General features: G+C 38.4%; 1 protein-coding gene across 1 annotated transcript in view; it reads right to left on the bottom strand.

Annotated features, from left to right (window-relative positions):
• Nucleotides 1-902: 902 nt before the first annotated feature.
• Nucleotides 903-18,642, bottom strand: part of PDE1C (phosphodiesterase 1C) — a gene marked incomplete at its 3' end in the record, with an annotated part of 555,036 nt that continues 537,296 nt past the window's right edge. Inside the window, exon 19 of the mRNA XM_081971280.1 lies at nucleotides 903-1,075. Within this exon, the coding sequence (XP_081827406.1) occupies nucleotides 903-1,075 (173 nt within the window). The remainder of the gene's footprint in view (nucleotides 1,076-18,642) is intronic.

Raw genomic sequence — 18,642 nt, 5'->3', positions numbered from 1 at the left:
AGTGGAGAGACTGATACTCAAGTCCCCACTTAGCCATGGAAACCCACTGAATGACTCTGCCCACCAACATACTTTACAGGATTGTTCTTGTGGAGATAGAATGCATGGAGAGCTCATGAAAATCACCTTGAGCTCTTAGAGGAAAGGTGGGAAATAAATCAAACAAGTAAATTAATAAACCCACACATACTCACACACTCAAAACAGAAAGAGACAAAGTACAGTAATGAAATGAAGGTGGGATTCAAGAGGACCTTCTTTTCAAGAAAAATGATATTTGCATGATTCTGAGAAACCTAGATGTCTTGAAGCTACATATATGAAAACCAGTAATGGTGTAGAGTGAAGGTATGTGTTAGATCAAAACTTGGAGACTGAGTTATAGTCCTCTTTAGGCACAGAAGTTGACTGAGTAATTTGAATTAGTCACTTTTTCTTATCTCCACACTGCAGTTTAAAAAAAACTTCCTACCAATGTATGTTGAACCACCTTGGTAGTTATGAAATAGTAATCATCATCATCATCATCATCATCATCATCATCTTGTACTGCTTCATATTTAACCTGCAATCTCACTCCCAATATTAAAACCCTCCATAAAATGAAATTCAAATACTCTCATCAAACATTACACATTGATATAGTAGGCCAGGCCATTCATCTATTAGGAGATAGAAAGCAGAAACAGTCAATCTGCAAATAGTCATGAACATACATGCAAATTTTCAGTCTTTTATATAGACATAGAAGAGATTTGCTGCTGCTGCGTCTGGGGCATCTTTGATGAATCAGGGAGAATATGTCTAAGCAGAATGCTTTCATTATATTTGTTTAATTGCATACTTGCTGAATAATCTGTATAACTTTCAAAATCTCCTTCATTAATAAGTAGAAACGTGGACTATTTCCTATTCCAATGTTCAGAGATATGCTGAATCTTCTTCATTCTATCCCTCTGGTCAAGCAGTTTGTATTTCACCAAGTAGTCCTCAGTTTTCTTGTGGAAAGGTGGGAAGGTAGTATTTGCAGAGGCAAAATTAGATTTCTTGGACTGATGTATTGGAGGTTTGATAACTAGACAGAACATAACAACAGAAGTAACAGAGATAAGTCAGCTGATGAGTCATATTAACCCGTATTATACTATTGTTCAGCCATATTGTAGATCATACATAAGAAAGTAAGAACCAGATATTTGCATAAACTGAACAAAAGAAGGAAAAGGAGGACAAAGGAGGATACAAATGGAGAAAAGCTTAGGTGCATAGCTTGTAATTACTTATCTTAGAATATTTCTAAATTTACAATTTTAACACAACTAAAGAGAAAATTATTTATTTTAATAATTTTAAATATTTGCACTGAATCCATAAATTGTGCTACAGAAGCACGGATATATGTATTGATATACAAAAGTAACAGAATCTTTTTTAATTTGATTTTATTTGATTTTATTATTATTTTTATAAACATACAAAATACACACACACAAAACTTAGATATACACTACATTTGCACAATACAGTACGAACAGGAACTTCCTGTTCTTTCTAATAGCAATTACAAATCAATCCAATTCTCCTTATGTTATTTCCCCTTCTAGTATATTTCATTTGCATTTCACCATTTTTAACCTTCTTATTTTACTCAGCTAACTACTATATTGGGTGATTACTTCTAGTAAATTTAAACTCTCTTGAGTGTGTGTGTATGTATGTATGTATGTATGTATGTATGCATGTATGTATGTATCTTCACGACGTTTCGATGAAGTCTCATTCATCATCTTCAGGCTGGTGCTTCCGGCTTGGTGCTTCCAGGAGCTTCCTCTTCACCCAAGTGCCAATCAAAGAAGCCTTGACAGCTATCCAAAACAAACACAACCCCCCCAAACATATCCTAGATCTGACCAACCACTGCCTATCCAACACATACTTCATCTATAACGGACAAAAATACAAACAAATAGAAAGAGCACCCATGGGATCACCCCTCTCACCTGTCATTGCCAACCTCTACATGGAACACTTTGAAACCCAAGCTCTAGAAAAATCCGATCACAAACCCAAACTCTGGCTCAGATACGTAGACGACACCTTCATAATCTGGCCATATGGGAAAGATAAACTGGACAACTTCCTCACACACCTCAACAGCCTACACCCCAAAATACAGTTCACCATGGAAACAGAAGCCAATAACCAACTCCCCTTCCTGGATGTCTTAGTCTATAAGAAATCCAATGGATCTCTAGGACACACCATCTACCAGAAGAAAACACACACAAACCGCTATTTGCACGCACTCTCACACCACCACCCAGCACAGATCAACTCTGTAGCCAAGACACTCATCTCCAGAACAAAACGCTTAGCTGACGAACAACACCTCAAAACCGAACTACACACTCTCACCAACGTACTAACATCCAACGGATTCCAAAGAAACAATATCACTAACCTAATCCAAAAAGAAAACCCCACTAAAATCCAAGACAGTAAACAAGAAAATGGCAAAGCCCTCCTCCCATACATAAAAGGCACCACAGACAGAATCAGCAAGATCCTCCACAAACACAACATCAAGACAGCATTCTACACAAACCGAAAAATATCCACCATCCTAAGAAACCCCAAAGACAAAATAGAGTTAGAAAATCAGTATATGAAATCCCATGCCCCACCTGCCCCACGACATACATCGGACAAACCAACAGAAGAATAAAGGCACGCATTGAAGAACACAAAAACTCAGTCAGAAAGGAGGAACCAACTTCTTCCCTGGTCCAACACCTCAAAGCCACAGGACATGATATAGACTTTAAAAATACCAGAACTATTGCCAAAATTGAACACTTTAACAACAGAATAATCAGAGAAGCTATTGAGATAGAAAAACGACCAGACAGCATGAATAAACGAGATGATACCTCCCGCCTACCAGCCATTTGGAAACCCGCCCTCACTGACAAACGAGTCCCTAACACAAAGAATGATACCAGACCCACACTCACGAAAACCACACAGGATGTCACTATCACACATCCACGCAAAAAGCAAGCCCAAACCCACACCGATGATGACCACAAACCAGAAGCCAGACCACAGCTGCATTATTAGCCACTTTAAACCCCTCCAATCCATACATGAAGCAAACTGATGCCCACCACGGAGATGTGGCAAGACCACAAATGCGAAGCCAAACAACAGTAACACAGCTCACCAGCTCAAATCCCTCTGCAACTCAGACTAACACAAGCACAACCAGGCCCCCACCCAAACAGAACACGCCCCCATCCAATCAGAGCACAGCCAAACTCCCATCCAATCAGAGCACAGCCAAGCCCCCTACCAATCAGAATACACCTCCACCCAATCAGAATGCAGCCAAGCTCCCACCCAATCAGCTCAAACCCCCACTGGCAGTTAAAAAGAGGAACCGGCTGAGATCTCACATTGCTCCTGGAAGCACCAAGCCGGAAGCACCAGCCTGAAGATGATGAATGAGACTTCATCGAAACGTCGTGAAGATACTTCCAATTCTACGCGGGAGAAAACCCGAACAACCAAAGGTGTACATACAAACACCCGCGAAAACCTCAGAAAATATATATATATATATATATATATATATATATATATATATATATATATATATATATATATATATATATATATATATATATATATATATATATATATATATATATATATATATATATATATATATATATATATATATATATATATATATATATATATATATATATATATATATATATATATGTTAATTCTCCTTAACTACTATTTTTGGGCTTTATGGACTTCCCTCATTGATCCTTGTTTCTTTCCTCCATCCACCTATACCATTTATCCCATATCTGGTAATATTCTGTTTCTTCTTTTCCCTGGATTTCTTTTGTTAATTTGTACATTTCGGCACAATCCATAACCTTTCTTATTATTTCATCTTCACTTGGTATTAATTTATTTTTCCATTTCTGAACAAAGGCAATCCTCGCCACTGTAATTATATGTAAAATCAAATACTGGATTTCTTTTTAATATTTCACAGTCATTATTCCTAGTAGAAAACTTCTGGTTTCCAATCTATTTTGACTCCTGTTATTGCCTCTATCCAATTTTTAATCCTTTTCCAATACTTTTTAGCCTCCTCACGAGTCCACCATAGGTGGTAATATGTTCCATGTATTGATTCACATTTCCAACATTTTGGGGAGGTATTTGCTGAGATTTTTGCTAACCTTACTGCTGCTAGGTGCCATCTGTAAAACATTTTGTACTGGTTTTCCTTGTATGCAACCGATAGTGTCATTTTTAAATTTGTCCCCCAAAGTTTTTCCCATTTATCTAATTCAATATTGTGGCCAAAGTTCTGTGCCCATTTTATCATCTATTCTTTCACTATTTCTTCTTCCATTTTATATTTCAGGAAAAATTTATATATTCTCCCTATCATCTTTCTTTCTGAGCTTTGAATTATTTTATCCAATTAGTGTGGTTCCATTTTGATGCCATATAATTTAGTATCATTATTGTGTTTAGTTTTGATTTGCAAATAGGTTAGCCAGTCAACATGTTTTGTTCTGCCAATTCTTCAATTCTTTTTAAATTTCCCTGTCTGTTAATTAAGTCTCTGTATCTTAACATTTTATTCATATCTGTAAAATTTGGATGCATCGTCCTTTCTGTCGGGGATAGTCAATTCGGGATTTTCACATAGTGGTTTTTTAAAGTTTTGAGCCAGTTTTGCAATAGCGCTTTTCTAATTAGATATTTTTGAAAGTATTTGTGGGTTTTATTTTTATCATCCCATAAGAATGTGTGCCAACCTGCTTGCAAATCATGGCCTTCTAAGGTCAGAATTCTTTTATTCTTTAGCTCTATCCAATCCTTCACCCATGTTATTGTTACTGCTAACGCATATAATTCCCAATTTGGTAATGCTAAACCTCCCCTCTCCTCGCTGTCTTGCATTGACTTTAGTTTGATCCTCGCTTTTCATCCTTGCCAAATGAACCTAGCAGTTGTTTTGTTTAATTCTTGAAAGAAAGTTTTACCCGGATTGATAGGTGCGGCTTGCAACAAAAATAAAATTCTTGGTAAAATATTCATTTTAATTGTGGCTATGCGTCCCATTTGTGATAGCTGAATATTTTTCCAGCTTTCTAAATCTTTATTTGTTTCACTGGTTTATTGTAATTATTGTCTTCAATTGTAGAACATTTTGCCATCATCCAAATTCCCAAATATTTCACTTTCATGGTTATTTGCATTCTATTTACTAATTCCAATTCTTTGTCTTGTTCTTTTGTCATATTCTTGGTTATCATTTTTGTTTTGCTTTTATTAAATTTTAATCCTGCCACTTCACCTTATTCTTCTAATTTTTGAATTAATTTCGGACTAGATTCTAGTGGATCTTCCAAAACAAATACTAAGTCATCAGCATAGGCCTGGGTCTTATATTCTTCATTTTTAAGTCTTAAATCTTTTATTCCCTGGTCTTTCCTAATTTCATTTAATAATATTTCCAGAGTTAGTATAAACAGCAAGGGAGAGAGGGGACATCCCTGTCTAATGCCCTTTTTATTTTGATCTTCTCTGTTAGTTCTCCATTCATCAGAAGTTTGAGTGTCTGGGTGTTATAAAGTTTTTCTATCATTTTTGTAAATTTTTCTCCAAATTTCATCCTATCTAGCTGTGTTGCAGGGACGTGTGGTCAGGGGAGGCAGGGGAGACAGAGCCTCACCTCTCATCATGAAATAATAATATATAATAATAATATCCACAAGGGAGTTTCATATATATAAGAGGAAGAGGAGGGAGAAGGAGGAGCGCGCGTGGGGCGGTGCCAGCTGGGCAACCGGCGGAGGCAGGAGGGTTCTCGGAAGTGCCAATAACCTTCTTGCCTCTGCTGTACTTTGCGCGCTCCTCGCTACTACAATAGACGTCCAGAAGTGGCAGGGGTTTGATGACATTGCTGCAGCTGCCATGCGCAGAGAGAGGGAAGTAGCCAGAGTGGCGCCGAGGCAGTCCGACGGACGAGCAACCGAGGATCAGGCTGCCTGATCCTCCATCGCTCTCTCGCTCGCTCTTTCGTCCGCCCGGACTCCTCGGCGCCACTTTGGTTACTTCGGTCTGGTCGCGCCCAGCAGCGACGTCAGCGACGTCATCAAGATGAAGTGGCTTGGAGGCGAAGTGCTTTTCAGTGCTTTTCTGTGCGTCTGGTGTTTAGGTAGATAGCCGGATGTCCTAAACACCAGACGCACAGAAAAGCAGCTGCTGTTGGGGATCACGATCCCATTCCCCGCCTTCCTGAGCGTGCTCCGCCAGCTCGCGCTTCGCGATCCTTTTCTCTGCATCTGGCGTTTAGGTAGATAGCCGGATGTCCTAAACGCCAGACGCACAGAAAAGCAGCTGCTGTTGGGGATCGCGGAGCACAAGGCGGCGGAGCGCGCTCAGGAAGGCGGGGAATGGGATCACGTATGCTGGAGGCTGAGGCAGCTTCAGCCTCCAGCACACATGGTCCCATTCCCCGCCTTCCTGATGACGTCACCAGCCTCATCAGCCATAAACCTCACCGCACGTCACTGTTGTTATAAATTTCCAAATTACATTGTCAAGTGCTTTTTGTGCAAGGAAAACCAGTACCAATTTCTTTTCTGGATGCACCTCATAATATTCTGTTATGTCTAGGATGACTCTCGATTATTTTTAATGTGTCTGTGGTGTAAAAATCCATTTGGGTCTGAGTGTATTAATTCATTTAAAACTTGTTTAATTCTTCCTGCCATAATTGCTGCAAATATTTTATAATCTGAATTCAATAGTGAAATTGGTCTGTAGTTTTGGATTTCTCGTAGGTTGGCTTTTTCTTTCGGGATTAGCAATATTACTGCTTCCATCCATGATTCAGGCATCTTGGCTTTTCCTAAAACTTCGTTAAACATTTCCACTCCTAGTTCTTCGAATATTATTTTATTATATTTGTATAACTCCACCAGGATTCCGTCTGGTCCTAGGCTTTTATTATTTTTCTAGTTTTTCAGGACTGACTTCAGCTATCGTTATTGGCCTGTTTATCGCCTCCCTTTGATCTTTTGAGATTGGAATTATTTTTTCTGGGTTTAAATATTGTTTTATCTTAGTTTCCTACATACTAGCTTGCGTGTATAATTTTGCGAAGTATTTTTGAATAATCTGCTTCTTTTCTTCCAATTTATGTTGAATATTTCCCTCATCATCTTTTAATTGGTATATCATCCTTTTTTCTCTTTCATTTTTCAATCAGTATGCCAGCCATCATCCAGGTTTGTTGGCTTGTTCAAAGTAATTTTGATTGGCTGCTTTAATTTTCTGTACTAATTCTTTTTGAGTTATTAAGTTGATCTTATGTTTTATCATCTTTTTTCTTTTATAATTTTATTCTTTCTGCAGTTCAGCTGTTCTTTTTGCATATGTTCTTGCTGCTATTTTTGTTTTCTGATTTTTCTTGCAATGGAGGCAATCATGAAGCCTCTTGTGTATGCTTTCATGGTGTCCCAGATATTTTGAATTGAGGTGTCTTCTTTTTTATTTATTTAAAAAAATAGTTTTAATTCTTTCTCCAGCATTTGAGTGTATTTTATTTCGTTTATGATATTTGAGTTCATCATCCATCTTTTTCTTCTGTTTGGCCTTTCCATCTTAATTTTATTGGGTTATGATCTTCCCAGTCATTTGTTTCAATTTCAATTTCCTCTAATTGATTACATAGTCCAGATGATATCTAGGCCATGTCAATTCTCGATAAGGACTGGTGGGGGTTCGAATAAAAGGTATATTGCTTTCTTGTTTTGTGCTTTTCTCTCCAAATATCATGTAGTTCATATTCCCTTGCCACCTCAAAAAAAGATTGGGGCAACATATTTCTTTTGTCTTATTATTTCTTTTACTTTCATAGTTCATGTTTTTGTCCACTATTGCATTATAATCCCCAATTAAACAAATATTTTCATATTCCAATTTATTTATTTTGTTGTGTAATTTCCTAAAGAATTCCTCTTGTTTCTGATTTGGTGCATATATCACTATTAATAATATTGGTTTTTCTGTTGTCTCTAATTCAGTCATTAGAATCCTGCCTTCTTCATCGGAGTAGACTGCTTTGGAATTTATTTTTTCCTTTATATAGGTTGCTATTCCTCTTTTTTTTAATCTGCTAGTGTTGTATATAGTTTCCCTAGTTTTTTCAGTAAATTAATATGTTCCCTTTTAATGTGCACTTCCTGTATACAGGTTATGTCTGCCTTCAGTTTCTTAAGTTTGTTAAGCATCTGCGCTCTTTTTTTTAATGTGTTCAATCCATTCAAGTTTATTGACATAATTGTTATTTCCTGGTCCATCTTTAGATGGGGTGTTTTTTATTACTTCTGGTTTGTATCTGACTTTTCCCTCTCGCGCCTTCCCTTTCTGCTCTCTTTCTTGCTTCTGTTCTTCTTTCCTATTTCTTTCCTTGTCTTGTACTGTTTCTTCTTCTTGACTTCCACTTTCTAAGTCCTCTTTACTTCCTTGTTCTTCTTCCCTTGTGAAGTATTTTTCATAAAATTCCTGTGCTTCTTTTATATTCTCTATTTTATATATTTTTCCTTGCCAAGAGACCAATATCCCTTTTAGTACCAACCATCTGTACATTATACTGTTTTTATTTAACTGGTTAGTTAAAAATTGGTACTGTCTACGTTGTTCCTGGACTATCCATGGTATTTGTTTAAGAGTAATCAGCTCTTTTCTCTTGAATGTTATTGTCCCTTCTCTGGTTTTTTTATACACTTCATCTCTAGGTTTTTTTTTTTTTTTTTTTGGCAAATCTTACATGCACTTCTCTTGATAGCCTATGTCTTCTGGCATAATTAGTATGCACACGGTAAGCCTCATCAATGTCTCCTCTCAACTCTTATTCCTTTCTCTGTAAAATTTCAGCAAAGATTTCGATCATTTTTCCTTTCAGATCTTCCTCTTTTTCTTCAACTATGTTTTGGAATCTTAGATCAAATGAGTTCTTTCATTTTCAAGTCGGATTATTGATATCTCTAACTCTTTACTAACTTATGTATATTTCAACTCCATTTTTTCCATCTTCTGACCTTTTTGTTCTATTTTTGTTTCGATGTTCTGGATTTTCTGTTCATTGATTGTTAAAGCATTCTGTATCTTTTCAATTTTGTCATCCATGTTTTTGATATTTCCTTTTAACTCTCCCATTTCATTTTTAATTTCTTCATGGTTCCTCCTTGTCTCTTCATAATTTGTAACTATTGCTTCTTGGGTTTTCATCATTATCTCTTGTATCATCTGGAGCAACAATTGCATACTCTGCATTGTTTGTGATGGTCCCATTGTTCCTGCCACCGCTCCACCTTTCTCCGGCCCCAATGCACTCTCAATTGATCTTTGGTTTGAGGGAGAGGATGTTGCTGAAGCAGGGTTGGATGCTGTTTTCCCCCTGTCTTCACTAAATTAGTATTAGTTACCATCTTAATCCCTCTATTTATCCTTGCCCACAATTGCATACATGTTCTACCTTACTTCTACTTTATCACAAATATCAGTTGTTATATATTTCAATATTTAACAATAATTAACCTTTCTTAATATCACATTTTAATATCTAGACCATGGGTCGTCAACCTGGTCCCTACCGCCCACTAGTGGGCATTTCGGGATTCCAGGTGGGCGGCAGGGACTTCAGAGGTTAAAGCCTCCTTTTGAACTAATGCGAGCGAGAATGTGTGCATTAGGGATTTCGGAGGTTAAAACCTCCTTTTATGTGAGTGGGTGGGTGGGCATAAGCGCACACATCAATGAACTAACATGCGCGTGCACGCAAACAAGCAAACACTTGGGAAGAGGAAGGGGAGGAGTGGAAACTGATAGCAGGGACTGGCAGAAGCGGAGCAGAACAGTTGCAAAATAGGAGAAAGAAAAGTTATAGGCAGGAGAGAATTGTTGTTGGCTAATAATAATAAGTGGACTAACAAGCTCAGCTTTACTTTTGTACATTGCCCTAAGGAAGGTAAAAAAAAGGAGATAAAAAGGAAAAGCACTCTATGGAGTGCAGATCAAAACGCAAGAGTAAAAGTAGTTGTTAAATTGTGAAACAAATTTAGAACCCATGTCTGAAAAAAAGAAATATGCTCGTGGCTATTTACCAGAGTATCTGAAGATGGGTTTCATTGAATCTGTTACAAATGAACAGCTTCCAATGTGTTTACTGTGCCACAAGACATTATCTAATAAAGCAATGAAGCCAAGTCGATTGTGAGAACATCTTGCTACAAAGTATTCACAAGATAAAGATAAGCCCATTGAATATTTTCAAGAAATCTATAAAAGATTTAAAAATCGTTCAACAATTATTATTATTATTATTATTATTATTATTATTATTATTATTATTATTATTATTATTATTATTTATTTTACCGTGCTTCTAGACCGCCCCCTCTCCCGAAAGGGACTCGGGGCGGTGTACAGTCCATATAAAGAATATATCAAAATACAATAAATAAAAGAATTAAGTATGTACAGTTAAATATGGAGGAGGTTAAAATCAAGTTAAAAAGAACTGTACAGAGCAAGTATATATAAATATAATATTAAAACCCCTAGGACACACACAAATTAAATTAAAAACAATACCCCTAAAATAACCAGTTAATAGTATGTTCACCAGGAGGAACAGTTGTAATTAAGCCAGGCCTGCTAGTCGGAACAGGTGAGTCTTCAATTTTTGCCGGAAGGAGCGGAGGTCAGTGGTGGTTCTGATGTCTGGGGGGAGGTCATTCCAGAGGGTTGGGCCCATCACAGAGAAGGCCCTACTCCTTGCTGTCGCCCATTGGCATTGCCTAGTGGACGGCACCAGGAGAAGCCCCTCCCTGTGTGAGCGAATTGGCCGCAGGGAAGTATGTGGGAGGATGCGATCCCGCAAGTAACTAGGTCCTGTGCCATGGAGCGCTTTAAAGATGGTAATCAGGACCTTGAAACGCACCCGAAAAAGCACAGGTAGCCAGTGCAGCTCGCGCAGGAGAGGTGTTACGTGGGAGTACCTAGTACTCCCCATCACAGCCCGCGCGGCTGCGTTCTGAACTAACTGCAGTCTCCGGGCGCGTCCCAAGGGCAGCCCCATGTAGAGAGCATTGCAGTAGTCCAGGCGGGACGTCACCAGCGCATGAGTGACCGTGCGTAGGGCATCCCGGTCCAGTAGGGGGCGCAATTGGCGCACCAGGCGAACCTGGTGGAACGCCCCCCTAGCCACGGCTGCCACATGGTCATCCATTGACAGCCGGGCATCAAGGAGGATGCCCAAATTGCGCGCCCGTTCCACAGGGGGTAATTGTTCGCCCCCTATGGCCAGCGATGGAATCAGCTGGCTGAACCGAGGTGCCGGTAGCCACAGCCACTCAGTCTTGGAGGGGTTGAGTTTGAGTCTGTTGTTCCCCATCCAGACCCCGACGGCTAACAATAGCTGCATCATTTCAAAAACAACATGCAAAAAATGAGGATGGATTAACTGCAACTTACAACACATCCCTTCGGCCGATTCGCTCACACAGAGAGGGACTCCTCCGGGTGCCGTCCACTAGGCTGTGCCAGCGGGCGGCGCCCGGGGGAAGGGCCTTCTCTGTGATGGGCCCGACCCTCTGGAATGACCTTCCCCCTGATATTAGAACAACCACGGACCTCCGCTCCTTCCGTAAGAAGCTAAAAACCCACCTGTTTAATCTAGCCGGCTTGGCCTAATTCCAACTCTCCCACCTCAGTCTATATTTTTAAATTTCGTGGGTGGTCTTAGGCTAAGTTTTTAATTTTTATAAATTTGTACAGGGGTTTAAAGTTTAATTCGATTTTAACTATATTTATGATTATTTGTATGGTTTTTAATTTGGTACCTGTACACCGCCCCAAGTCCCTTCGGGGAGAGGGGGCGGTCTAGAAATCAAATAAATGATAATAATAATAATAATAATAACTTATCGTATATCACATTTAATTGCAAAAAGTGGTAAAAGTCATAATATTGGAGAAACTTTGATAATACCCTCTATCAAATAATTTATCTCAACAGTAATGCATTAGGATATACCTGAAGTTTTTTTTTTTTGTAATAAAATTTTATTGGTTTTTCAAGATTTATAGGGAAAAGGGTAAATGGACAGGTATACAAATTTTGGCAGTTGCAAAATGTGTGAGGCCCCCCTCCCTCCATACCCATAGTATACATTTATATATAATGCATTAGTATATAATTGATTACAATCAGCATATTAGTTCTATTATTAAGTTCAATCAAATTAAACATTACAGTATAAAATCCAAATATAATTCCATTTTCACTTTCGGTCAATTTATAATAATATGATTTTCTTGTTTATTTTTGTGATCTGAGTCTTCTTGCTATTGCCCCATCTCCCTCCACTGGCAGAGCTCTGGCCCCTCCCGTGTCCTGCGTGTCCGTTGTGGTGTCTGGTGGTTTCTCTAGGAGTGTTTTATTTTTTTCCATAAAGGCCTGCGCCTCTATGGGTGAATTAATTCTAATTCTTGTCTCCTCCCAGAATATCAGCATACCTTCAGGCATCAACCATCTAAACCACACCCCTTTCTGGTATAATTTATTCGCTAATTGCGAATAATTTTTTCTTTTTTCTCTAATCTTCTTAGGGATCTGCTTCAGAATGGTTATCTCCATATCATGATATGTCAATGCTTGCCCCCTTTGTACACCCAGAATAGGATATACCTGAAGTTTTAAAAACATTGCTCCTTAGTGATAACACAGTATTGATGAAATGGCGGCTAATGTTGAAAATAAATTTACAGGTATTCTCCAAAATTCTTCATTTTCCACACAATTGGATGAGTCTGTCATTGCAGATAATAATGCTCTACTGATGACATATGTACGGTACCTTGATGAAAATAATACATTGCAAGAAGAAATGCTATTGACTGTCAATCTGATTACAGATACAAAAGGATTATCAATATTAAATGCTGTGAAATCATGCTTTGCAAAAAATAATATACCCTTGAACAATATTGTTGCATGTGCTATTGATGAAGCACCATCAATGGTAGGCCGCTATCGTGGGTTTGTTGCTTACGTGAAGGAAGAAGTGCCAAATGTTTTGTGCATTCATTGTGTTGTGCACAGACAACATATTGTAGGAAAACATTTAAGTACAAGTCTCCATTCATCATTAATTATAATAATTAAAGCTGCAAATAAGATCAAATCTAATGCCAAGTGTGATAGAATGTTTCGACAGCTGTGCCAGGACAATAACAAGCAGTTTATTAGGTTACTTTTACACACAGAAGTTTGATGGCTCTCAAAGGGTACATGCTTGTCTCGTTTTGTTGCATTATTTGATAGTGTCATACAGTTTTTTGTAAGTGATAATGAGGCTGGTCTCTATGAACAGTTAAAAACCTTAAAGACAGATGCCTTTTATTTGGCAGACATTTTCAAGAGATTTAATGAAATTAATTTGCAGCTTCAAGGTGCCAATATAACTCTTATAAGTTGCAAAAATATTGCATCATTATTTATTGAAAAGCTTGATCTTCTCCATCATAATATTCTCAAGAGAGAATTTCATCAGTTTCCTGAATTGTCCTCTATAAACAATGATGTAACTCCGGGGGATATTGAAAGGTTCAGTAGCCACCTCAACGCACTCAAATTGGATATGGAAAAACGATTTCAAGATATTTTGAACTTAAAGGTGCATGACAGGATGATAAATCCTTTTACCGCAAATGTTGCTGAGGTTGAAAAACTTGCCAAGAAGAACTATTAGAACTTAAATATGACGAAGAGAGTAAATGCAATTTTGGCAGTGGTGGATACCAAAAACTCTGGCAAAATAAAAAAATGCCTGCGTTATATCCAAATATGTGGGAAATGATGTTCAATTTATTGACACCTTTTCCTACCACATATCTTGTAGAATCAGGCTTTAGTGCTGTTAATCATATTATGAGCAAACAGAGAAACCGTCTGAATATCACTGAAAGAGACGACCTTCATTTGTTCCTTATGAAAATCGAACCAGATATCAAATATTTAATCTCGCAGCATCAGCCTCAAAGATCTCATTAATCACTAGTAAAGCTAATTTCAATTTACTTTATTGTTTTCTAATTAAACTTTATAAAGTTAAAAACATTATAAACATGCATAAAGCAGAAATAAAAAGATAAATGTACGTACATTTCTTTTTTTTAAAAACACCCTCCTTTCTAAAAAATATTCCACATTTCCACAAAAACTGGTGGGTGGTAAGGAATTTTTTCCATCAACAAAGATCCATTAGTGGGCGGTAGATAGAAAAAGGTTGACTACCACTGATCTAGACAATCTTTTATGTTATTCTATTCTATTTTTAATCCTTAACTATTATATATCACAGAATTATATATCACACAATTATCTTTTTTTAAAAAAACAAGATTTTTATTGGTTTTACAAAAAATAATCGGGAAAAGGGATGGTGGATAGAGTTACAAATTTTGACAGTTACATTATGCAGGAAATGGCCCTCCCTCCCTTCTCATAACTTTCATTTATTAATACATTAAGTTGTTACTACTTAGTAATAATTTGTCAGCATATTTTAACCTTTTATCTTCAAATAATTTCAATCATTTTATATCAAACAGATTTTCTAGCTCATTTTTGTGATCTAAGCTTTCTCAGTGTTGTCTCTTCTCCCCCCGCCAGCAAGGCTCCAGCACCTCCTGTGTCCTGTGTATCCTGTGTAGTGTCATCGGATTTATCCAGGAGGACTTTGTTTTTTTCCATGAAGGCCTCAGCCTCCATAGTTGTGTTGATTCTAACTCTAGTGTCCTCCCAGAATATTAGCATACCTTCTGGCATAAGCCATCAAAACCACACCCCTTTCTGGTATAATTTCTTCTCTAGAAACGAATATTTTTTCCTTTTATCTCTAACTTTCTTTGGGATTTGTTTCAAGATGGCTATTTCTCTATCCCTGTATTTTAATGCTTGCCCCCTTTGTGCACTCAGAATCTCATCTCTTGTAGTCTTTCTGAGAAATTTGATGTGGACCTCCCTTGGAACGTTGTGTATTCTGGCATATGCTGAATTTACTCTATAGACCAGGTCAATATCCCACCCCATCTGTTGTCTGTCTTTTTTAATATATTCAGCCAATAAATTTGTCATGATGTCCCTCAAATCTTCGTCATCAGCTTCAATTACATTTTGAAATCTAAGGAAAAAAGACATCCTTTCAAACTCCATTTTTATCTGGTGGTTCACAAGTTCTTGGTTTCCTTTCTGGACCCCCCCCCCCTCCCTCCTCATCTCAGCCATCCCCTCCTCCAAAAGTTCCAATCTTTGTGTATTTTGGGCCGTTCGATTCTGCTTTTCTCTGAGCTGTTCATTCATTTCTCTTAGTTGGCTCTTTAGTTTCTCCTGCCCCTTTAAGATCGTTTGAAACATCTGTTGAGTTAGGTCCACCTCGAGGGGCTTAGGCTGAAGCAAAGATGTTAAGGTCTGTTGTCCATTAGGGCTGGACGTTGAGGATGTCGGGGCAGAGCCAGCAAAGCCTGGTTTCCCTGGTGGTGGTTTTTTTGGTGCCATTGTAGTAAGAGGAGCTCAGAAATGTCTGTGTCAATACAGGGAAACAGCGATTATAGAAGTGGGTAGCCGAGAGAGATCACGAGGCAGGTAGTCCAGACAAATAGGGACCTTATCTAAAGCCTAAATCCAGGCAGCAAAATCCACTGTTCCAAATCCAGGATAAAATATAACAAGAGATATCTCTGAGTGTCACGGAGAAAAAGACAAAATGCCAGCAATTTCTGTGGGTGGAGTCAAATTTCAAAGTACATGAAGACAACGGAAGTGTGCCATCTTGCCTCGCCAGCACCAGGATCAGAAGGCAACAAACCAAAAGTTTTCAAAGTTTTCGAAAAGTCAGATCATCACCTCATTTCGCAATTGCAGTAAGATAAATCTGCTAGTTGCTATGAGCGAGACTTCATTTCAAAGCTCACCCCCCTCCTCCTCCTCTGGGGGCAGAGAGCAGTTTAGAGCCGCTTATCCCCCTCCCTCCAGTCACACTTCCCAAGAGCGGATTGAAGTTTTAAAAAGCCGACATTCCTTTTGTTTTTCCTTCAGTCAAGAAAGGGAACAGGGGGAATTTCCACCTAAACGCATTGTAGCTGCAGCCTTCAAATCGTCTCACCCGGCTGCCTCAACGCGAAGATGCAGAAGCCCCTCCCCTTTTGCCTCCCGGTGCCTAGGGCGAAGCAGGGAGCCCCCCGGCCGCCGCCGACACAGGGGGTCCCCCACTAAGCCTCCCCCTCGGCAGGGGCCCCTACAAGGCTCCCTGTGCCCCCCCGATCAGGGGGAGCCCACCAGGAGCACGCGGGGCGAGCAAAGCATGCCCGTCGCGATCCGCAGCCGGAACCGGAAGTCCATATTACACAATTATCTTGTGCAAATAAATATCACTCAATTATGTCAGTTATACAAATACTCAGTTCTAATAATTAGTTTCTTTATGTATTTCCATAGTCCAGCTTATGGCACAGTTGATTCCTCTTGCATCAACCTTTGAGGCTCAAATTTATAATCTTTTTTAAAAATAATTTTTATTGAACAATTTTCTTCATTTTGTATCACAAGTTCAAACTTTACCACACTCCGGTATTGGTATATCTGATAGGTACATACAAGTTATTTACATTATTTTTATTTTTATTTTTTGTACATATCTATTTTATACAGTATGCTATTATAATTACATCTATATATATATTACATTTTTAATCACCTCTTAATTAACTTTAACATTCTTGATCTTTACTTCTTTTTTAAAAAGAATTTTATTGGTAGAAATCCCCCCCAAATCTCACAATTTTTACAATGTTAAAAACAACTTATAAAAGATAAGCAAAAACAGAATCTTGTTCTACATTATATCAACCATGTGTTCAATCATCTCTTTTTTGTCACTTTCTAGTATATCAACAATTACAATAATATTTCAAATGCATTTATTTTTGTGACCTGAGCCTTTTAGAATTTTCTCCCTCCTCCCTGTCCCCAGATGGAGCCACAGCCCCTCCCTCCCTCATATCTTGTACATTACTACCTTTGTCACTACCTCCCAGATTTTCGTCCTTTAGGAGAGAGCCGTGTTTTTTAATGAAGGCTTCTGCTTCCCCCACTGTATTAATTCTAATTCTGTTTCCCTCCCAAAAGATCAACATTCCCTCTGGCAATAACCATCTAAACCAAACTCCTTTATTATATAATCTCTTTAATAAGGAGGAATACTTCCTCCTTTTCTCTCTTATTTTTTTTGAATTTGCTTAAGAATGGTAATTTCTTTGTCTTTATATTTTAGTGGTCCCCCGCCATTGAGCCCCTAGCACCTCATCCCTCATGGTCCTCCTAAGAAATTTAACACGTACCTCCCTGGGAACATTATGTGTTCTAGCGTATGCTGAATTAATCCTGTAAACCAGATCCATATCCCACCACAACTGTTCTTTATCTCTCTTAATATATTCTGCTAAAATTATACTCATAATATCCTTAAGATCTTCATTTTCTGTCTCTGGTAGGTTCTGGAATTTGAGAAAAAAGGACATTCTTCTGAGTCCTATCTTGGCCATAAAATTTTCCAATTCTAAATTCCCCTTCCAGACTGCCTTAACATCCTCTCTTTGCCCAGCTGCCCCCTCCTCCAACACCTCAAATTTTTGTTTGTTTTCTGTTATATGGTGTTGTACACCTCTGAGTTCTTCTTTAAGATCTGTCACCTCCTTTTTCAGCTCATTTGACCCCTCATAATTTCCTGAAACATTTGGGTAACAGATAAGTCTTTTGAGCTCTCTCTCCAGACCCTTCTTATAACAATGAAGTAATTTTCGTCTGATGCATACTTGGGCTGGAGGTGGCAAATGTGGGAGCCGAGAATGACTTGCCCGTTGGTGGTTTTTTGGGCCCCATTTATCTAAGTTCAGTGATGGAATAAATCTTTTACAAAAGAAATGGCGTCAGTGGAGTGTGCAGCTATGCCAATCCAAGGAGGCAGGCAAAACCGAAAGTGAAAAGTCAGTTCTCCCTCACAGTTCCCAGACACAGAGGCACACCAGAAAGGGGAAAATCAAACAATCAAAATCCAGGAAGACCATATAACAGGAGAGGTCCAGAGGTTCTTCATGGGGGGGGGGGGTAATAATACAATGCCAGAGATTTTTTCAAAGGTAGTTTCAAAAGGCAGACTTCATTTGTAAGTACAAATATGAAGATGGAGGGGAGCCATCTTGGCTCCTCCTTTCACAGGGAGAAGAACAAATGTTTCCATAAAGTTTTTTTTCCTTTAAGAAAACAGCTCAGCAATCAGCTCTTGCAGTTGTGATATGAATCTTTCTCACATAGTTAATGCAGGTGACAAGTCAGCCTTTATTCTCTCTCCATTCCAATATAGAGAGAGATAATTCAAATGCCGCTTTATCCAAGGGGGGTAAAGAGAAAAGGGAACCCCCCTCTAATCTTCCAGCTTCAAATAGATTGAACACGAATTTACAATAGTC

Source organism: Natrix helvetica (genome assembly GCF_964273705.1).
Source record: "Natrix helvetica genome assembly, chromosome: Z".
In the NCBI taxonomy this organism is placed as follows: domain Eukaryota; kingdom Metazoa; phylum Chordata; class Lepidosauria; order Squamata; family Natricidae; genus Natrix; species Natrix helvetica.
The sequence above is the reverse complement of the archived record's forward strand: the minus strand, read 5'-3'. Positions and strand labels throughout refer to the sequence as shown.